General features: G+C 38.4%; 1 protein-coding gene across 1 annotated transcript; it reads right to left on the bottom strand.

Moving 5' to 3' along the window:
* Positions 1 to 4,812: 4,812 nt before the first annotated feature.
* LOC137196646 (RING finger protein 122-like) lies at positions 4,813 to 18,460 on the bottom strand. The gene is made up of 6 exons (XM_067609403.1): positions 17,425 to 18,460; positions 13,206 to 13,362; positions 11,712 to 11,754; positions 11,567 to 11,608; positions 10,447 to 10,529; positions 4,813 to 7,764 (listed from the first exon to the last, which is right to left on the bottom strand). The coding sequence occupies exons 1-6, from the start codon at positions 17,447 to 17,449 to the stop codon at positions 7,644 to 7,646; spliced, it is 471 nt and encodes a 156-aa protein (XP_067465504.1). The 5' UTR covers positions 17,450 to 18,460; the 3' UTR covers positions 4,813 to 7,643.
* Between the last annotated feature and the right edge of the window lie 734 nt (positions 18,461 to 19,194).

Genomic DNA, 19,194 nt, shown 5'->3' on the forward strand with positions numbered 1-19,194 from the left:
TCAATGCTAGATTTTGCAAAACAAATAAAAATAAAAAATAAAAAAACTTTTATGAAGAACAGAAGTCATTCCTGTTTTTTGTTTTTTTGTATTTTATGATTGTTTCTGGATCTCTTTACCTGGAGCTTCTGCTAAATGTAAATAGTCTGTAATATAATAAAGTAAAGGGGCTCCAGCAGCAAATTAAGCATTTATGTGTGTAATATTCACCCATAGGCAAGGCAAGTTTATTTGTATAGGACATTTCAACAACAAGGTAACTCAAAGTGCTTTACATAAGACAAAGTGCAAAAGAAATACATTATAAAAGGATATTAAAGGGCTAAGAGAATAGAAAATAAAATAAGCTAAAATAGAATAAAAGAATTAAAGGTACAGTGCAGTGCAAGAAATGAATAAAAAGCCTCAAATTTTCAAAAGCAGCCGCAAACAGAAAAGACTTCAGCCTTGATTTAAAAGAAGTAAGAGTTGAAGCAGACCTGCAGTTTTCTGGGAGTTTGTTTCCAGATACGTGCTGCATAAAAACTGAATGCTGCTTGTCTATGTTTAGTTTTGTCTCTGTGAACAGAAAGCAGACCTGTCGCAGATGACCTGAGAGATTTAGGTGCTTTATAATGTAGCAGAAGATCAGAGATGTATTCTGGCCCTAAACCATTCAGTGCTTTATAAACCAGTAATTTATAAAGCACACAGTAGTATTTTAAATCAATTCATAATCTTATCGCCTCATAATGCAAGCATATTCCAGTACATGAATCATGAGCCACCAATCATCTATATCATAGAGATATGGATGTATCTGGTTTCCTACAGTTGCACATGGCTTCGTGCAGTAAGCAGTCTGATTAGTCCTACAGAGTAATGATATAATTCCTATGCTGTGAGCATGATAAAAGCATAACAACATTATATAATCAAGCATACATAACATCTCTGACTTTCTATCAAGAGCTAACCCCACCTATGTCTTTGTAGTAACATTAAATGTTGCAGTGACATGCCTGCTAGAGTCGGGACATCCCCTAACAGACAATCCCAGCAGCATGTCGAAGCAGCGCAGGCATTCCTCCATCACGACACAAGAACTCATGATTTACATCATTTTGTTTATGGGACATTGGGAACCCATCAGCGTCTCATACATTAAAATGGTTTTTAAGCTGCAGCTGATGTCATCCATCCTCTTAAATTGGACGTGATTGGCTCATGGTTATCAGGTGTGGTGTATTGGTAATGCTTCTTTAATGGAAGTACTGGGTTCAAATCCTGGTGGGAGTGTCTGGCTTTACAACACTTACATGGTAAATCTTATGATCCTGAGTGTTAAGAAGAGTGTTTTTTTACATATTGTGATATGAAAAATGAGAAACAAATTAAAAGCACAGTACTTGTAAAAAAAAATGTTGCAATGACAATTTCTCCAAAATCTTTTTTGGTGTAACATCATCCTTCAGTTTTGCATCATAATCTGTCAAATTTGTTCAGAGATGAGCCCCAATCTGCTAACATAAACATCATGTTTGAGTGTTTTGTGTATTTAAATTTTGTGTATTTAAAATGTTTTTTTGTTTTTTTTTTCATTTTGAACAAGCCTTAGCACTAACATCAGTTGGGGGAAACCAAGTCCTCCCCTTCCACCTGTTACAAACATCCTATAAAAGAGGTGGGACAGTCCACAAAACAATGGGTGATGTAATGGTGACTGCGTCCATATTTTTTTACAGTCTATGTTTGAATGCGTGATTCTAATTGATCTGCATGAAGTCATCTCACCTTATTCCTCTCCTTAAGGACTGTAAGGATGGTCTGTAAGAGGTCCCACAGAAAGGTCATCTTCATAGATAAAATGAGCTAATTCAGTTATCAGTCTACTTATCCAACTACATTTGTAGATAATCTAAGAACAATATCAAATTATTCCAACTTTTTTTATTTTTCCAAATTAAAAGTCTGCATACTGCACTTCAACTTTTTCAGTGTTTGCAGATATAAATAATAATTTTGGCCTCTATTTTAATCTGTATCTGATCTAAGAGCACTGCATTATTCCTCCTCCTCTCTCTGCTACAGTGTTACTGAATCAACCTGTGTGAAGATGCTGCAGGCAGGAACACCAGAAACAGAAATATCATCAGCTAACTATACTTTAAGTAAGAGTACTCATTCTGGATTCTCTTTTTTTGTAAAATCTTAATCCAAAAAGTAACTATAGCTGCCAGATAAATGTAGTGCAGTAAAAAGTACACTATTCCCCTGTAAAATGTAGTGGAATAGCACCACCCGCTAAAAATTTGTGTTTTCATGCTGTTTTAGCTTTGCAGAAAAATATGAAGTTGCTCACTGCAAATTTGTGATGGTTGACTTATCATCTGCATGACTCTTGGGAAGTAAGAAGCAGGAATTACATTAGATTAGCTTGTACTGTACTATGACAACATGTAGTACTGTGTAGTTTAAACTGAAATGTTCCTTTCATGCCGGTAAAAAACAATAAAGCATGATGCATATTATGTTGTATTATAATGCAAAGCAGGAGAACATTTGTGTCAAACTTTTTGAAGCTTCATGGATGCCAGGTTTGTTTTCTGTTAATGCTGTCAACAGCAGGAGTGAGAGAGTCAGATTATGCAGGTAGAGGCAGGTCATTTTGTATCTGGTAGAAGATAAAATCAGCTTTCTTGCTGACTCTGAGAAAACAGCACATAGTAGCTACTTAGACACCAGGTACACATGGGGAAAAAAGACCCAAGAGACGCCTTTGTTTGTTCATGGTAATATACAGCTGCCTAATATACAGCAATATGATCCTTAATATATATGTGCTTGATTTAAAAATAAATCCATAATGAGAGCTGGTGAATCTAAGAAATGTTGGTGAGAGATGTTGGATCAGTCTCAGTCATCTCCATTCATGATGATCCTCTTTATCCTCCAAACATTACATTTGACTCAATATAATCAGTCAGTCTTTGTGCAGAATACTGAACGCTTGCTGATATTTGTGACTTCTTATGGCTAAACATTTACTTTTCAGAGATGTCTTTGTGAGGAAGTGTGGACTTCTTTGTATCTGCTGAAGGATGTGTGTGGGAATGGAATTTAACACTCTGCGGTATTGTTTTTTTATGGAGACAAATGGGATTTCAGTCTTCTTAAGTGTTTCTTTAGGAGTCATGTAATTAGTTATGATAATATTATAAGATAAGCAATCTCCAAAAACCTTTCATGACACACTCATTGTGTCATGCAAAATCCGTGCAAATATCCTAATGTCAAGCCTGAGCAGGGAATTTCCAGACATCTGCTCACTGTGTATAACAGCTTTGTGTCTGTGTATTTGTGTGTGGCATTTTAGCAGTCATGTGCATCTTCATACCTGCATGCATGCTTTGTATTTACACAGCTGAGTGACATAATGATCAAATGTACATCATAATGCAGATCAAAAATGCTCATATGTTTTTTGGAAGGCACTGATAACCTATCTGAGCCAACTTTTCTTGTGGAAATGGGGGAAGCCCCGTTGAGAGTTAGGTGGAGTAAGTTAGGACTTCACTATTGGTTTGAGTTAAGCGATAAATACAGCACCACAGTCAAGTGTCTTTTGGAGGATTGGTGGAAATTTTAAGGAAGGGAGAAGACAAAGTTTTTCCACCTCATAAAACATCTTGCAGGAAACACTGGTCTTACACAAGATGATGTGATTGGATTTGTTTAGTCTGGTTTCTCCAAGAACCTGAGCTAGACAGTGGTTGAACAGCTGCATGTTGAATAAAGACAATAACCTTTCAATCAGTTATGTATATAATCATTTAAATCAATTGCAATGGGAGTTTATGCAGACTTTCACTGATGAGTCCATGCAGCCAGATAATTAACCTGTTTTTAACACTGAGCTGCAGGTAGTTCTATGGGCTATAAGGTGCACTGAGATGGTTAAACCTCCCTGAAGTGTGATATGTTCAGTTCTAGCCTTGTTGGCTTTGAGAAATGAGCCAACAAAAGTCCAGCCTCACCTGCTCTAGAAGATTGTATACTGCTTATACAGAATTGAGAATACAGGCTGTCATGTTGAATTTTTGTGTGTTGAGTTGAGAGAAATGAGGTTGCTGATAAAATAGCTGAAGTTTTGAGATTTATCTTGTGTGCACAAAATAACTTTATGAGACAGCTTCAGATAGCCTAATATGTTGCTCGAAAGTAATTATCTTGTTCAAACAAGGTGTATGTCTTGTGCACAAGATCAAAAAATATTATTTTTCGGGACTTTGGGAGCTGAAGATTCAGAAAATATGAAGATTTTGTTGGACAGACCTGAGTGGATTAATATTTGTGAGAACTGTCAACTCACTGATGAGAATGTCATTAGTTTTGCAGGCGTTTGGACACAAACCAACTGAAAAAATGTAAATTTTGAATCCAGTGATGGTGTTGGAAAAGTCAGAGGATTACTATGAGATTCATCCTCTGGCAACCATGAATGTGTTTACAACATTTCAATAACAATCCAATAGTTGTTTAGATATTTCAGTCAAGACTTAAGTGGTGGACTGATAGACTGACTAACCGAGAGATTGACATGAACCAAATGACTCTAAAGCCATGCCGCTAGCATGGTACGGTAACAACGTGGGCAGCATTGCCAGTGCTGAATTTCAATAGAAAAATGACAACAATCTATTTCAAGATCAACCAAATCCAACCCACCTAAAGCAAAGAGTGGGCACAAATAGCACAACAGTATAACCCGTCCATATATTACAATGAAATGTCAATATGTAGCAAAATTAGAAAAAAAGACTTACATTGAGATGACCTTATCAAAACACTGGTTATATTTCTTTTAAGTCGAAATTTTAAAAGCATTTACAATTTACAAAGTACTCATAGTATATATTACATGTTAAATACAGAGAAGGATGCTTTATGGTGCACCTCAATACTCAGACAACTAACCAGTTCAAACAGGCTCTTCATATCAGTGTAGCATGTCTATTTATATCACTGTAGTACAGAGCTGTTCTTAGAAATCAGAAGGTAAGATTTCTCTGTAGGATGGTTGGTTCCATTCTGTTTCACTGGAAATGTTGTCGATTGTTTGACAAATGAAAGTCAAAGTGTTATAGCATCACTGAAACACTATACCTTTTATTGAAAGCCAGTTACGATACAAAACACTCCTTTAGAAATAACTTAAAAACCATGTATATAATATGTGTTATTTTAGTGATTGAATCACTTAGAACCTTAATTGTTGCTGGATATCTTGAACAGGCATGTGACAGCATGTAATGCAGGTGTCTCTTATATCAGACCCCATATGACATCTGTCTCAGCAGTCAAGTCTTCACGTTCTTCACTCAGCCTGGCAACTTGGCAACATGGAGTCGGTTGACTCTGAGATACGGAAGGTTAAAGCCCAAACACACACCATCCCTGCATCTTGTTGTTTCACAAGAATGTCCTGTTTGTTAAATTAAACAGGCCTCTCTGATATTTTTGATTGTTCCACAACTGCACATCTTTCTTTACAGTCTCTACCTTTGCCCTCACATTTGGGGCAACAGAATGGGCTTTAGGAGGTTTTGAAATCTTCAAAGCTGGTGTCTGGTGGATAAATCTTCTTTTTTTCCTGGCTCCAGGCTCTTCAGTTGTGGTGAAAGATCAAGACACATCATACTCATGCGGAGCTGCATGTCATTTTTGGGCAAACTGAAAGCTGGAGTTGCCTGGAGTTTGTCATACAAACATTTCTCAGAGGCAGAGCTGCTCTGGAGGCAGAGGTAATCTCATTAGCTGAGTTACAGCAGTATCAACATCCTCAACATGCTGAGCGCCCATCATGACTGTTTGGATGATACATGACCTTGCTAATGCTATAAGTATCTTTTCTTACTCCATTTGGCCCTTGAATGTTGAATTTGATTTCTTTTTAACATTCTGGTACCCCCACACTCTCCGGACTCCAAGTAAGACAGATGATGTCCCTCATTCTGTCATATGCAGACAAAAATTTCAAATACATACATTTGGCCTCTGTTGACCAAGTGCTGACAACAGCAAGTGTGAACTATGTTGAATTAAGGGAAGAAGTGCTAATGATGATGATGCTAATGACATGTTGTTGGTGATATAACAAAGATTCTATTATCCTAAGAAATATTAAACTAAAGCATATTGAAAAAGGCAAAGAAATAGCTGTCCTGCTACCACAATAGACAGTTAAATCGTCCATAGGATTCAGAAAAAGCATTTTGAAGATCATCCACTATTCCCTAACAACTCATCTATAATGAGGAGCAAACTGGGATTTCAGACACTTAAGAATCATCATTGCTAACAGGCATAATCTCTCATGACAGTATACAGTGTACATTCAACAAAGGTGAAGCATTGCATTGTGGTATTTTTAGCAAAAAAAGCAATGTACGTGATATAGACACACAATTCATTCCATTGTGACAATTTCTGAGGGAAGCACACCCATTTTACACTTTTTAAATTCAACTTAATGCCTATGAATGTTTTTTGCCTTGTTGTCCTTATTCATTACAGCAACTTACACCTTGGTATCGTCTTAATAAAATTATTTTAAAGATCGTCACCAATATACACATATGAAGTGGGATTAGCTTGCTGACACTCTATCTTGATAACCCAATCTGAGTGTTGTTTAGTGGCCATTAGAGGATCTGCAGCTTTAGGGCACCTGTACATTAGTTTAAAGGAGTACTCCACTGATTTAGCATTGCACTCCTACAACTTTATGTTGTTATAAAATGGATACAGCAGAAGCAGAGATGTCTTCTTTTTTTCCCCAAGCATTCTTCCTCCTTATCAAAACCTGGTGCCTATATTACCCACAATGCAACAAGACTGCTAAAAGTTGGTTGGGAGATTCTTGTGTGCAATGCTAGTAGTGGCTAGCTGAGTTGAGGTGTGGGTGGCAGAGGTCTGGTAACCTCACTTATTTTTAGCACCACACATTTTTTTTCCATTTTCAAACTTGTCAGACAGACTTAGATGTGTAAAATCAGCGGAGTTCCCCTCTAAGCATCCAGTCACGTGGCCACTTACAGAAAATTGCTGTTTGGTTTGAAAGTTTGATAGTTAGCTTACCTGACAATTCACAGTCAAACTTGCAATGCTAGCCTTGCCATTACAATCTGCTATCATGAATGCCATGGTCAAAAACCAACTGACTGTCATTATGTCTCAGGGTTATTATCTTCACACATATACAACCACTAGGAATGAAACGATCAAAGTTTCACATTTATGACAGCTGTATTAGCTGAATAAAGACAGTGAGAGGTGATTGAAAGCTCATAAAGCTAGTAAATGGATCTCTGAGTTGAGATTATCTTTATGTTACCTATTACCATTTATATTTTTAATCTTGATATTTACTTTCTTCCTTCTCAGTGATGTTTGTCACTAAATAACTGCACTCTGGTTCTTTGGTTCTGCACTTACAGTTTAACTCTCACATTTATATAATTTCTGCTTCCATAGCAGCTCTGCCTCAAAAATGTTTGTGTTACTAAAACTACAATCTGTTGAACGGGGAAACAGGACCCTCTATAGTGATAGGTGTCAATCGACTGGAGAGTGTGAGGTGCTGCGTGACGTGCTTTCCCCTCTCAGACCTCCAGGAGACTCTGCGGCCGCTCAGGAGCTTGTGGGGGGTCAGGCTGGAGGCGACAAATGGGCTTGTTGCACATGGGACAGACACTACGGATCTCTAACCATTTTAGCAGACACCTAAGAAAAGCAGATGAGAGATAGAGTATTACCCTGTCTTGTCATTTTAAAGGGAAACAAGGTACACAAAGTAATGTAGCTGGTTGAGGTGTACACTTTAGGAATGAAGACAAGAAGCAGAAGTTTAACCAGCTGAACTGACACTTGTTAAACAGGACTGAACAGACATGCAGGATATTTACACAGTTCACAGGGACTGGTGCTGCAACACGTCCACATAGGTAGAATGTACCATGCAGAATGATCGTAGGAGCGATTTCTAATATGCTGCATTTTGTCTGTGCTCTCCAAAACCATTACAAATCCCTGTTAAAAAGTAATGATGTTTTATGGTGTGACAATGCTGTGGGTAAGGTCTGATTAGGTTTAGGCACAAAAACCACTTGGCTAGGATTAGGGAAAGATCATGGTTTGGGTTAAAATGATCATTTGAAGCGTGGTGTGGGTTTAAGTTATTACTTCCTTCAAGTTAGGCAACCTTCATCGTCATGGCAACAGTAAACACTATAACAATCATTATGGTTTTTAAAAAACTGTCCTGGTTGGAAATGTGACATTCATGGTGGGAAACAGGAAGCGAACAGTGGCCTCCTGCAGCACAGTCCACTTTTTGCCATCTATCTATCTATCTATCTATCTATCTATCTATCTATCTATCTATCTATCTATCTATCTATCTATCTATCTATCTATCTATCTATCTATCCAACCACCCAACACACCACCTCCAATATAGAAATTTGTCACCTTACATAGACATCATCTGAGCTGTATCACTTCTTTGGGTCACAATTATTAGGGCTGCTAGATGGCGTCTGTCACTCAAATGTAACTATAGGTTGTTTTTGGCAACTGACTTATACTGTTGTTTTTCTTGGGAGGATGGGCTGGGTGATACATGTAGAGATACAGTTGGTGGACTCAGGTTGTCTGAGGGGCAGGGGTGAAAAAATATACAGGGGCACCTGATACATCCATTGGGCCCCCATCAGCAGAGAACAATGACACATGGTTGGTAAAAAGGCTACATCCCGTATTAAGATTAACATTTTATAGGGTGATTCAGATTATAAGGAAAACAACACCTCTGTATTAAAAAGGATGTACTTTTTACATTTATTTTGCAAACATCTCTGTGATGAAATACAGAGAATAGGTAATGTTTAAAATGTTTATTTTTCAAACACATCTGTAGTGAAAACATGGAGCTATTAACATTTTGAGAATCAGCTGTTTTGAGCAGTCTTGTCAGGGAAGCGAGAAGCAAGACTGGTGAAATTAAAGGAGAATTTTTTTGGCCATACGTTTGTAAATGTTAATGACCTCATTATGGTCAAATGCACAACAGCAGAAGATCTGTGAGCCATCCTTCCCCACATCTGTTTCTAAGCTGGGTCTTGATCAGCTTCAATTTAGAGAATGATCACTCGACTGATGCATTTGTCACTGGCAGCTTAGACTGTGCTAGAACGATCTAAAGGGGTTGTGGCTGAGCAAACTAGTACTGTACCAAAATCAACTGAATGGTATAATGTCAGCCACAACAACTACAAAATGTGTTTAAGGGCTGTATCTTTCTAATGGTCAGCCTAAATAAAGGATACATTCATTTCTACAATAATGGCCAGGTTACTCCATGTGCTTCACTGGAAGGACACTTCACCATGTTTTTCTCACACCAGGTGGCAACCTAGAGGGCACTTTTTTTGTTGAAAGGACAATTCTGCACTTCAGTATGTTAGACTTAAGGGAACCCTAAATGGCACTTTTTACACTTTTTTCACTAGAAGGGTACCCATAACAGAACCTCCAGCTCACTCCATTGCAATGGCAACTCATAGGGCAGTACATTCTTGCATCTTGTGAGGGTACTTTACAAGGGACTATCACATCTTCTTCCACTGAAAGGGCACTCATTAGGACACTTCATTCCAGATTGTCACATATAGAGGAACTCATTTAGAGTGCACTTAATCCTGATTTCCCCATAACTAAGACAGCAATTACAGAACTTTGGTCAGAAAGCAAACCGGTCTAAAAGTGCTGCTGTCAATGTCACACCTTTGCCACAGGGCAAAAACAGGTCTCAGTTGCACAGAGCATGCTCATGTTCAAACATGTACGACATACAGTATGTTGTCAGGAATTTGCTTCTCATTTTCTCCAGGGCAAGTTGCTGATGATCTGTTTCTGCCTTTCACTGCTTCTCTGACTGCTTCAGTTGATATATTGACAGCAAAAATCCATCAAAATAAAGTGGAAGTTGTGTGTCATTCCTGTGAACTGGTTAGTCAAGATTTCTTCAAGAAGAAGAAGAAATATAGGCCAGGATATTTACTGGTGGTTTTAATGGCACTTGGGGACTGGATTTATAGACAATGGCTGTTCCAAAAGTGCTATTCCACATGGTTTTATTTTCTAAACTAAGATCTTAATGTGAAATGAAAATAGTCTGCTTTAGTCACAAACACATATATATGAGTCAATAAAATTAGCTGTATAATTTCCAATTTGTGAAACAGCTGCATTAGTTGTTTTTTTGTTTGTTTTTTTGGGGGGGGGGGGTTTGTTCAGTGGACTGTAATTTTGAAATTCAGCTGTGCATGTTCACAAATATGGAGTCGAGTGTCCAATCTGATGGACCTTTGATAATTAATTACCAAGTGAGGCTGGAGAACTTACTTTTTGTGAAAAGCATGGGAGCACGGGCACACTCCAAGCTCATCCCGGCTGCGAAACTCCTCTAAACACACCGCACATGTTTGCTGCAAGGGGAAATGACCATGACACAGTTCAGTCATAATACAGCATTTACACGGTCAGAACAATAATGTATCATTCAACCACAACAGTAATTCAACCAACATAACCATGACCCCACTGCATAAGTTTATCACCACCACCATACTGCATGCTAATATTGTACAGTATGAACAACTGATCTTAATAATACTCTGTTTTTGCTTTTATTATACAATAAATAAGAGTGCGGATGTACACTGACACGTCTGACTGTTACTTTAGAACACTACCAGCCTTTCACCAATCTCAAATTTGGCAACTTAACAAAAAGCAAAATGATGAAGATTTCTTACTTGTTTGTTCAGTGAGGATCTTCCAGAAGTTAACACAGTTTACTCTTGGTTTAATTTTCTGCTGGATAGCTCCTCTGTTTATATTGTACACATTGTGGGACAATACTACACTGAAATTAACCTAATTTAGTTTACAGACATCTTTGAGATTCTCATTTTTCCCAAATTTGGTTAAAGTTATTATGTAGTATGGAATTGGGACACAGCAGAGTAGCTGTGAATAGCTCTGTGATACTGAACTTCCACCAGCCATTAATTTAGCAGATGAGGTTCTGTTCCTTGTTTTCTTCTTCATTGATGGTGAAAAAAGTTGTAGGATTTTCCACATAAGGAATCACTGTATAGTTCTTTTAGAAACAGATAAAACAAAGTCATTTCAAAGGAAGATTACAATCTGAATTACTATCTGATAGTGTGCGAAAGGCTTGGGTGGATCTACAAAATAGTTTATCCTATGAACTTTAAGAACGTTTTGACTGGGATGTCAGTGACTCATGTGCAGATTACATAAGCAATTGGCCAACAGTGTTGGTGAAATATACTTTCGTTTGTTGTAGCCATCACTGCATTTTGCTACATTTTATACATGTGAGTCTTTAAACTGCTACAGAATATGTTTTCCACATTGATTTCGTCCTAGTAGCCAGGTCTAGGATTGTTAGCATTGTTCTTTTGCCTACTTCAAAACAGTGTTCATGCCTACTTACACCAAGAAGGCTCAGTTTCTTCCCCGCTCCTTTCAAAACAACCTGTTAACCAGAATGGATTCATGACAATGTGCGTAAATTGCAACAGACAAATAAGCAAATGAATATATTCTGAATTATAACTGGATATGGCATCAACATTTACCTCATTGTAGCCGTACTGTTCTCGTGCACCTTGTCGTCTGAGTCTGTGAAACACCATAAAACAAACTTATAATGCTGAAATTTAGAGTCATGAAAATTCTATAATGTGCCTGGTGCCTCCATATCTGTCTTTATCAGGGCATGTCTTGTCATGCTGTATGAATCAGCTGGGATAGTGCTTCAAGCAGTCCTGGAATTCACACAATGCCAAATTCAAGTAACAGCCTGTGCATCTACTCTCACCATGAGCAGATCTATAACACTTTTAAGGACACACCCATGCCTGAGACTTCTGACTGAAATTATGTTTCATTAAGTTGATTGTAAGTTGTTAAAAGCAGAAATATATTATTATTATTCTGGGTTCAGTGAATGAATAAACATTTTCATTCTTAATTGAGATATACAACATTTGAGAAGCTTGAAACCTCCTTGGAAGTGATTGAATTTACAGGGGCACTTTTGTCTTTGAGGTAACTGTTTGAATTATTCCTCTGCCAGCGCACAAAAAATACCAACCTGATTGATAAAACATATTCTCATCAAGCCATTTTGAATTCTCTGATTCTGCAAACATACCCTGAGTCTCTGTCATCATAATTATGGCTAAAAACAAACTCTATCAAATCATTACCACAGCTTTTTTCTTGAACCAAAGCCTAGCTGTAAACCCAACTTTATATAGTGCTATCCCACAGTCAAATTTCTGACTGACAGATAGATAAATTAACAAAGCATAACCTCATTGCCAAAGGGTGAACAGGTTTTTCCAGAAATCCTGAAGATTGACAGCAGTATACAAACCTTATCCCACCCACTGTGTAATTGCTTTAAGCAGCGATCACTTGAGCCTTTGTGATTTGTCAAACAACAGACAATGCACCATGTATTTCCATGTAATACAATGAGTCCTCTGCATGGACAGATGACCTGAATCAACTGAGGGCATTTCAAGAAAATATTAAAACCCACTTTGTGAAGAGTTTCAAGCAGATTTCTCAGAGCTGTGAAAATACTATCTGCTAGTCAGCCAATTAGAGTGAAACCTGCCCATAATACAACTTAAATGGTTTTCATTGGGTGGATGTTTCATGCCACTGATATCAGTTGTCCCATGTAAAAGCCAAATGATACCAAGTCGGATGAATATGGATGAAACATTCACTCACTGCTAGAAAATGAGACCACTGACTTGTAAAGGTTTGAGGCAGGATGAGGGAAAGTGGAAACAACAAATAAGTAAATTAGAGGACCTTGGAGAAACTGAAGATTATAGGTTGATGATATGTGACACTTTTACTTTAAGGCATGGCGAGGCAAATTTCAATTCAGGTTTGACACACTGTTGAGTTAAATCCTCCCACAGTTTAACATTCAAATGTATTTGTTCTGTCAGAAGTGAATGAATTTAACTGAACAATATCAAGCTAATACTGGCCCTGTATTGCAAGTCAGTCTGTAAAAGTGCAAGGGAGTCTTGTCTGTTATTTCGTACCTGAACAGGTAGCAGCAGAAGATGAGGCTGAGCATGAGGATGAAGAGGCCGATGCCCAGGATGATGATGTAGACGTTGAGCGGCAGGTGGAAGAGCTCTTCTGAAGTCATCTTGCAGTAGGGGTCGGAGTTCTGCAATCCAAGGTCACACAGACACCCTAAGAAGAGGGGATGCATGAAAAAAAGACACAATGAGAAAAGGAGCAAAGATATTGTATGAATAAAGCCTCAAGTGCTTTTAAATCAGAGTTAGACCAGTTTTGTTTGGAAGAACAGTATTTTTTAAATTCAGCTGCCACAGTTGATGATTATATATATATATTTTTTAATTTTTTACAGTAAAAAACACAATATTTAAAATAAAAAATCTTCTGAAACAGCACCTAGACTATGGCAATCTAAGCTATCCATTGAATATGTATTTGTACTATTATACATATCAAAGTGCATTATCACACCCACAAATATGATTTCTTAATGAAAGGTTGGTATTGACCCGTATTTTAGTCTAATCATACTCTTCGGGTGTAGTGCCAAAATTCATCAAGTGTTTCAAATAGTTTGGAGATTATATTGATCTCATATCAAATGTGTTTTTGCACAAAGAACAAGGCACTCATGAATATAGCCTACAGTTGTCGACAATGCACATACACAGTCCTGTGTTGAAATGCATTATAAAAATGTATGAAAATACTGTATGTATGAATGACAACAAATGTATTTATTTAACCATGAACTGCCACAGCACACAGAGCGATAGTGAGTCAATTGACATGAGGAATGTAGCCTACATAATGTGGCATTTAAAAGCCTGTTAGAAATCAGCAAGAATGAATATATGAATTGCAAAAAGGGTGTTTAATACATGGCATTTCAAGACTCTGAATCAATTTGTAACCATTAAGAGATTAAGACACATTAATTATTACACAGACAGAACATATTATCATAAATGGTTTGCATAATATGTGTGTATGTGTGTGTGCTGTTCTTCATATTATAGGTACCCAAACCTAATAGTTTGAATCTGTCCCATCCACTCATGTTGATGGGACAGATTCACATATCAAAAAACTTGTTCCTACAAGCTTAACAGTTCACTTTAGGCTTATAACTTGGCTTTAGGTCCTGGATTAGTTTTATATTAGGTCCAGAGTAATGATTTAAGTTGGGCTTGTAGCTCTGATGGTTAATATTAAAGGGAGATTACTGTCTTTTTTAATCACATAATTGTGGTTGTCCTGACAATAGGTCATGCTAACTTTGTACTTGCAACCTCCGTAATCTGAGATTTCGTAATAGAGATAGAGGCAAGCAGTGCAAGCCTCCTTAAAGTTTCCAAATGATCTTCAAGTTTACATGAATCATTTCAAACACTTGTTGGAATCTAGGCCAGGATAGATTAAACACTTGCTGTAATATATGTTTACCTCTGTTGAAATAGAATCATGTAATGTAGGAAACGTTATGTAATAAATTATTACACAGATGAAAAGGCAGCAGTTTGGTTGGCCAGCAAATTGCTCTCAAAGCAGATTCCCATGCAGTTAGCTATAATAGCTCAGCATGTTAGCATTTGAATGGGAATAGAATCGGACACAGGCTGAAAAATACTGGAATTTCCTTGTTAGGGGCTAAAGAATGACACAATCAATAGAGTCCCCAGAAGGATAGTGAGACAGGTTTACGTGTCCATGTGTGTACTGTATCTTTCTCTTCATAGAGTAAATTCTTCCACTCTTAGCGGAGAATAGGTCTTTCATAATGGATCTGCTGCTGTAGGTTTATTGTTGTTTCTTTGAGTCCACTGGCTCCACCAGAGCCATAGCCATAGCCCTCCATACACAACTGTATCTGGCAGTCCCACACTTTGCTTGTTTCCACCACCCACTGCAAGGATGTGGGATTGGATTATAGGAGGCACACGTGTGTGTTCCTATCTGTGTTCTTTGTAAGGCCTGGCACACATGCTCAACACTGAATCTGGGAAGCTTCTTGTTTCAAATTGCAATGTAATGAGCTGCACAAAGTTTCTGAACTTGGATGAAAGATATGAGTGCACGTGTAGAGGTGGTGTGTAATGACATCTATGGAGGTGCCTAATTTCTAATTTGCGTTCAACTAAGGTGAGTGAGAAAGTCAAAGGAAGGGAGAGAACTGTGTTGAGGAAATAACTTGTGACAATTTTTTTTCATGCTGATATTTTAAACTGTCAACCCAAGTGACAACCAGTTACCACCTTACTTGTATAATCAATGTTTTTAGGGTTATAAATTCTTAATGGCATAAATCCATAACAATAAAGATTACATGTACACTAGAGAAGAAGAGTCTACTAAGGGAGACAACTTATTTTTGTTTCTACCGGTGTTCACTATCCTCAGGATGCTTACTGGCTTTACCAGGGGGCAAACCTTACACATATTTATAAAATTCATAGGTCCCACAGCAAAAACCTCTCTGTAGCACTGCAAAGTACTTTCATGTGAACTTTTACAACCATCCTTGCGTCACACAGGAATGTGTTCCACTTGCTACTTGGCCCAAAAGCACTTACTCGCTGGAGTTTGGGCTCTGGGAGAAAGAAGTGTTTTCAGCCTGAGGGGCTTGAACATGGCACTTTTCATTCTGCATGACGCACATCAGCCTTAAACCACAGTAGTTAACACTTTCTTGAGGTCAAGAGCAACAACTTATATTATGGTGGAGACCTCCTGGTTCAAAAGTCATTTTCTAATGGACAGGGGTCATAGCAGGAGAGTGCCATCTCAGTGTATAGTGGGGGGGGGGGGGGGGTTTGACAGGAGGTTTGGGTGAAGGAGGAGGCAACTGTAATCTTAGCACGATGTTAGTAAATCATTGATAGTTGAGCGCTAAAAGGTAGGCCACCTTGCAAATGCATGCAGTCTGAGGGAGGACAGTACCTGAACACTGTTATACAACAATAGTAGGCTTGTTTTTTACAATTCTGGCTAGAAAAAATCTGGTTGTATTAAGGCATTCTTCAGAGGATGTTTGAGGTCATATTTCTGTCATGTAGGTGGTATATCACAGACAAAAAACACATTGTGATCATGGTTCTTATTGGTCATATATGTCATAACTTTGTATATAAAATAATTATATCTGGATTCGGAATTAGCTATTCATAAATCTATTACTAATTCTGTGTTAAAGTCCACAATTCCTTTGTAACTACTAGCTACTTTCAAAATAGTGATTTACTAAACCGTGTTGCACTGTCAAAACTTGAGAAATATCTCAGCTAGTAAAGATTTGCTAGGAAACATCTGTAGTGCTCTCCAATTCAAAAACAATCGACTAAACACAAGTCGTAGCATAACTTCAGAAAATTACCCAAGGAGGGTTGAATTGAGGGCAACTGGACTTTGTTGTATATACTTGAAGATGTTTCACCTCTCATCCAAGGGGATTCTTGACTTGAACCGCAGTAGTTAATGCTTTCTTGAGGTCAAGAGCAACAACTTATATTCTTGCGGAGAGTTCTAAAGAAGGCCCTTGGATGAGAGGCGAAAAGTCTTCAAGTATCTACAACCAAGTCCAATTACCTTTTATTCAACCCTTGGATAACCATGACCTAAGTGACTGAGAATCTTCACAGACATTCAGATAATTACGCTTTTAGGGGGGAAAACAATAGATTAGAAGCTAAAAGCCAAACCTTTGTAAATGTAGGTATTATTATTATTCTTTAATTAATGCATACATGGAGAAATGTGTGTGTTTCAGAATTAGTAGAATTCATGCAGTTTAGAAAGTGTGGGAAATATATCTGATTATGCTAACCAAACCAACTCTAGGCTATTTGGTCATTTAGCTAGTCTAACATTATGTGGCATAATGTTTTGTAATTTGAAGTATATTGTGTTATTTTAGGGAAAAATCATTTAAAATATTCCCTGTTTACATAATCTTTAAACAGCATTTTGATCTTTCTTCTTTTTTTGTCAGTCTTAACAAGTTGTACATTAGCCAGCTAACATTTGTTTTGTCAGTTGGTTCTGTTAGCTATGTAACTTAACGCCACACCTGCCAGTTAGTAAAAGTAAATATATGGTAACAACTAATCCCTACAAGTAGTTTCTGTGGTGTAACCCATTTTAATCAAGTGTATGATGTGTGTGAATCTCCACTTAGTAAACCCTTTCCTTATAACTAGGCTACGTTTGAACTTAGGAAAAGCTGTTGCAACTTACCGTTACACCATTGGACAGGATGCATCAAATGTGTGGATGTTCGGATCGCAAACCCAGGAAATCTTTGGGCTCTTGAGCTCTCCAATATCACGGAATCAACTTTTCTGAGATCGTTCCTCGGACTAAAAAGGACAAGGTGAGGCCTTTATGTCCACTTCTTTTTAAGTTCAGACTACTTGACCCTGATAGTTGAAGGAGCGGATGGACAGTGAGTTAAATCCTTGTGGTCTGGAGTAAGCAGACCTGATTAGAGACTCTCAGTTCCTCAAAAAGACATCATACAAATAACCAGTCGCTCATCTGAACACTGTTTACTCAGTCAGCAGTGGTGATCTACCCTAAAAAAATGTGATACAAACACCCTCCTTGACCCAGATTTAGACTCCAAAACAAGACAAAGAAATCTAATTCCTGTGTCTTCCCTTTGCATGACAAACACTAAAAACAGTCTTGAATCTTTGAGTCTTGTCGATAAAAAGACAACAATGCTACTGACAGCATGAGGAAATATACTCCAAATCCCATCCAGCACTCTGCTTATGAACCTTTGGCCGAGCAGTCCCTGCTTTTTTGCTTTGTCTCCCCTTCAAAACATTGTCACGAGGCTCTCCCTCCCTTCCCCTTCTTTCCTCTTCACTCTTCCTTTCTTCCCTCTCCTTCGTCCTTTCCTTTTAGATCTCCACGTTGCTTTCCTCCTCTCTGGCTGTGAAAACCTGCCGTGGCCAATTATGGAGAGACAAAGGGAAGGGACATGGATGGATTCCCCGGCAGCACGGCCAGCCAACCAGGCAGGCAGCCTCAGTGTTCCTGTGGAAAGCAGCTCTTCATCTCTTCCCTTGCCTTTCTGCTCTGAACACAGACCACAAGATATATAACACAGGAAAACAGTGCAGCTAATGTTAATTCAGATTCAGACTGACGCTCTCTTCTCTTTTCCTGTATTTTCTTCTCACACTCACTCTCCTCCCCTCTCCTTCCCCGTCTCTCTTCTCCACTTCTCGTCTACAGCCCTCAGTTTGTAAACAGATCCATGCTCATGTGATTCGCTGTCTGCATCACAGCTCTGCTTTCACCGCCCCCTCCTTCCTTCTTCCTCCCTCCCTCCCCGCCTCCCAGCCCTCCCTTTACCCCTCGCCCCTCTGGGTTTTTCCCTCCACACACACAAGCCCCCTCCTCTCCCCTCCTTCCTTTGCAGCTGCAAGCTATTATTGAAGTAGCAGCAGAGCAGATGGCAGACGGGCAGATGTGGAAGCAGTCTGTGATATGATAGTTATGATGTAGTTTGATTGATTACATGCTATTTGTAGAACTGATCAGTACTGGTGTTAACTGTCTGTTTACAGACAGACCATAACTTGAACTGATTCAGATGGGGAATATCGATCTGTTTCCACTGAGACTGCACTGCCAACAGGGCAAAGCGGACAATGGCACCTGAGTCCCAGACCCTTAGCAGGCCCAAGGCTCCAGGTTCACCATGTGGCAATTAGTTTGTGGTTTTAATTAATCGCAAATGTATTTGTTGATACTGTGTGCACCACTGAAGCACATTATAAACTGAAATGATAGGGACCTTATAGCATCACCACCATTATATCTAATCTTGAGCCCCCATCTTCTAGTTCAGCATGGAGTAAAAATGGAGTTTTAAGAGCTTTATTATTTCAAGTTTTTATTTGTGCTTATGTGGTGCATTTTACTAAATAATGTTGGGTGTAATGTCTACACAATGCACAAAAAGTGAGTGAAACAGGGTGTCACCAGGGGCCC

Source organism: Thunnus thynnus, chromosome 14 (genome assembly GCF_963924715.1).
Source record: "Thunnus thynnus chromosome 14, fThuThy2.1, whole genome shotgun sequence".
Taxonomy (NCBI): domain Eukaryota; kingdom Metazoa; phylum Chordata; class Actinopteri; order Scombriformes; family Scombridae; genus Thunnus; species Thunnus thynnus.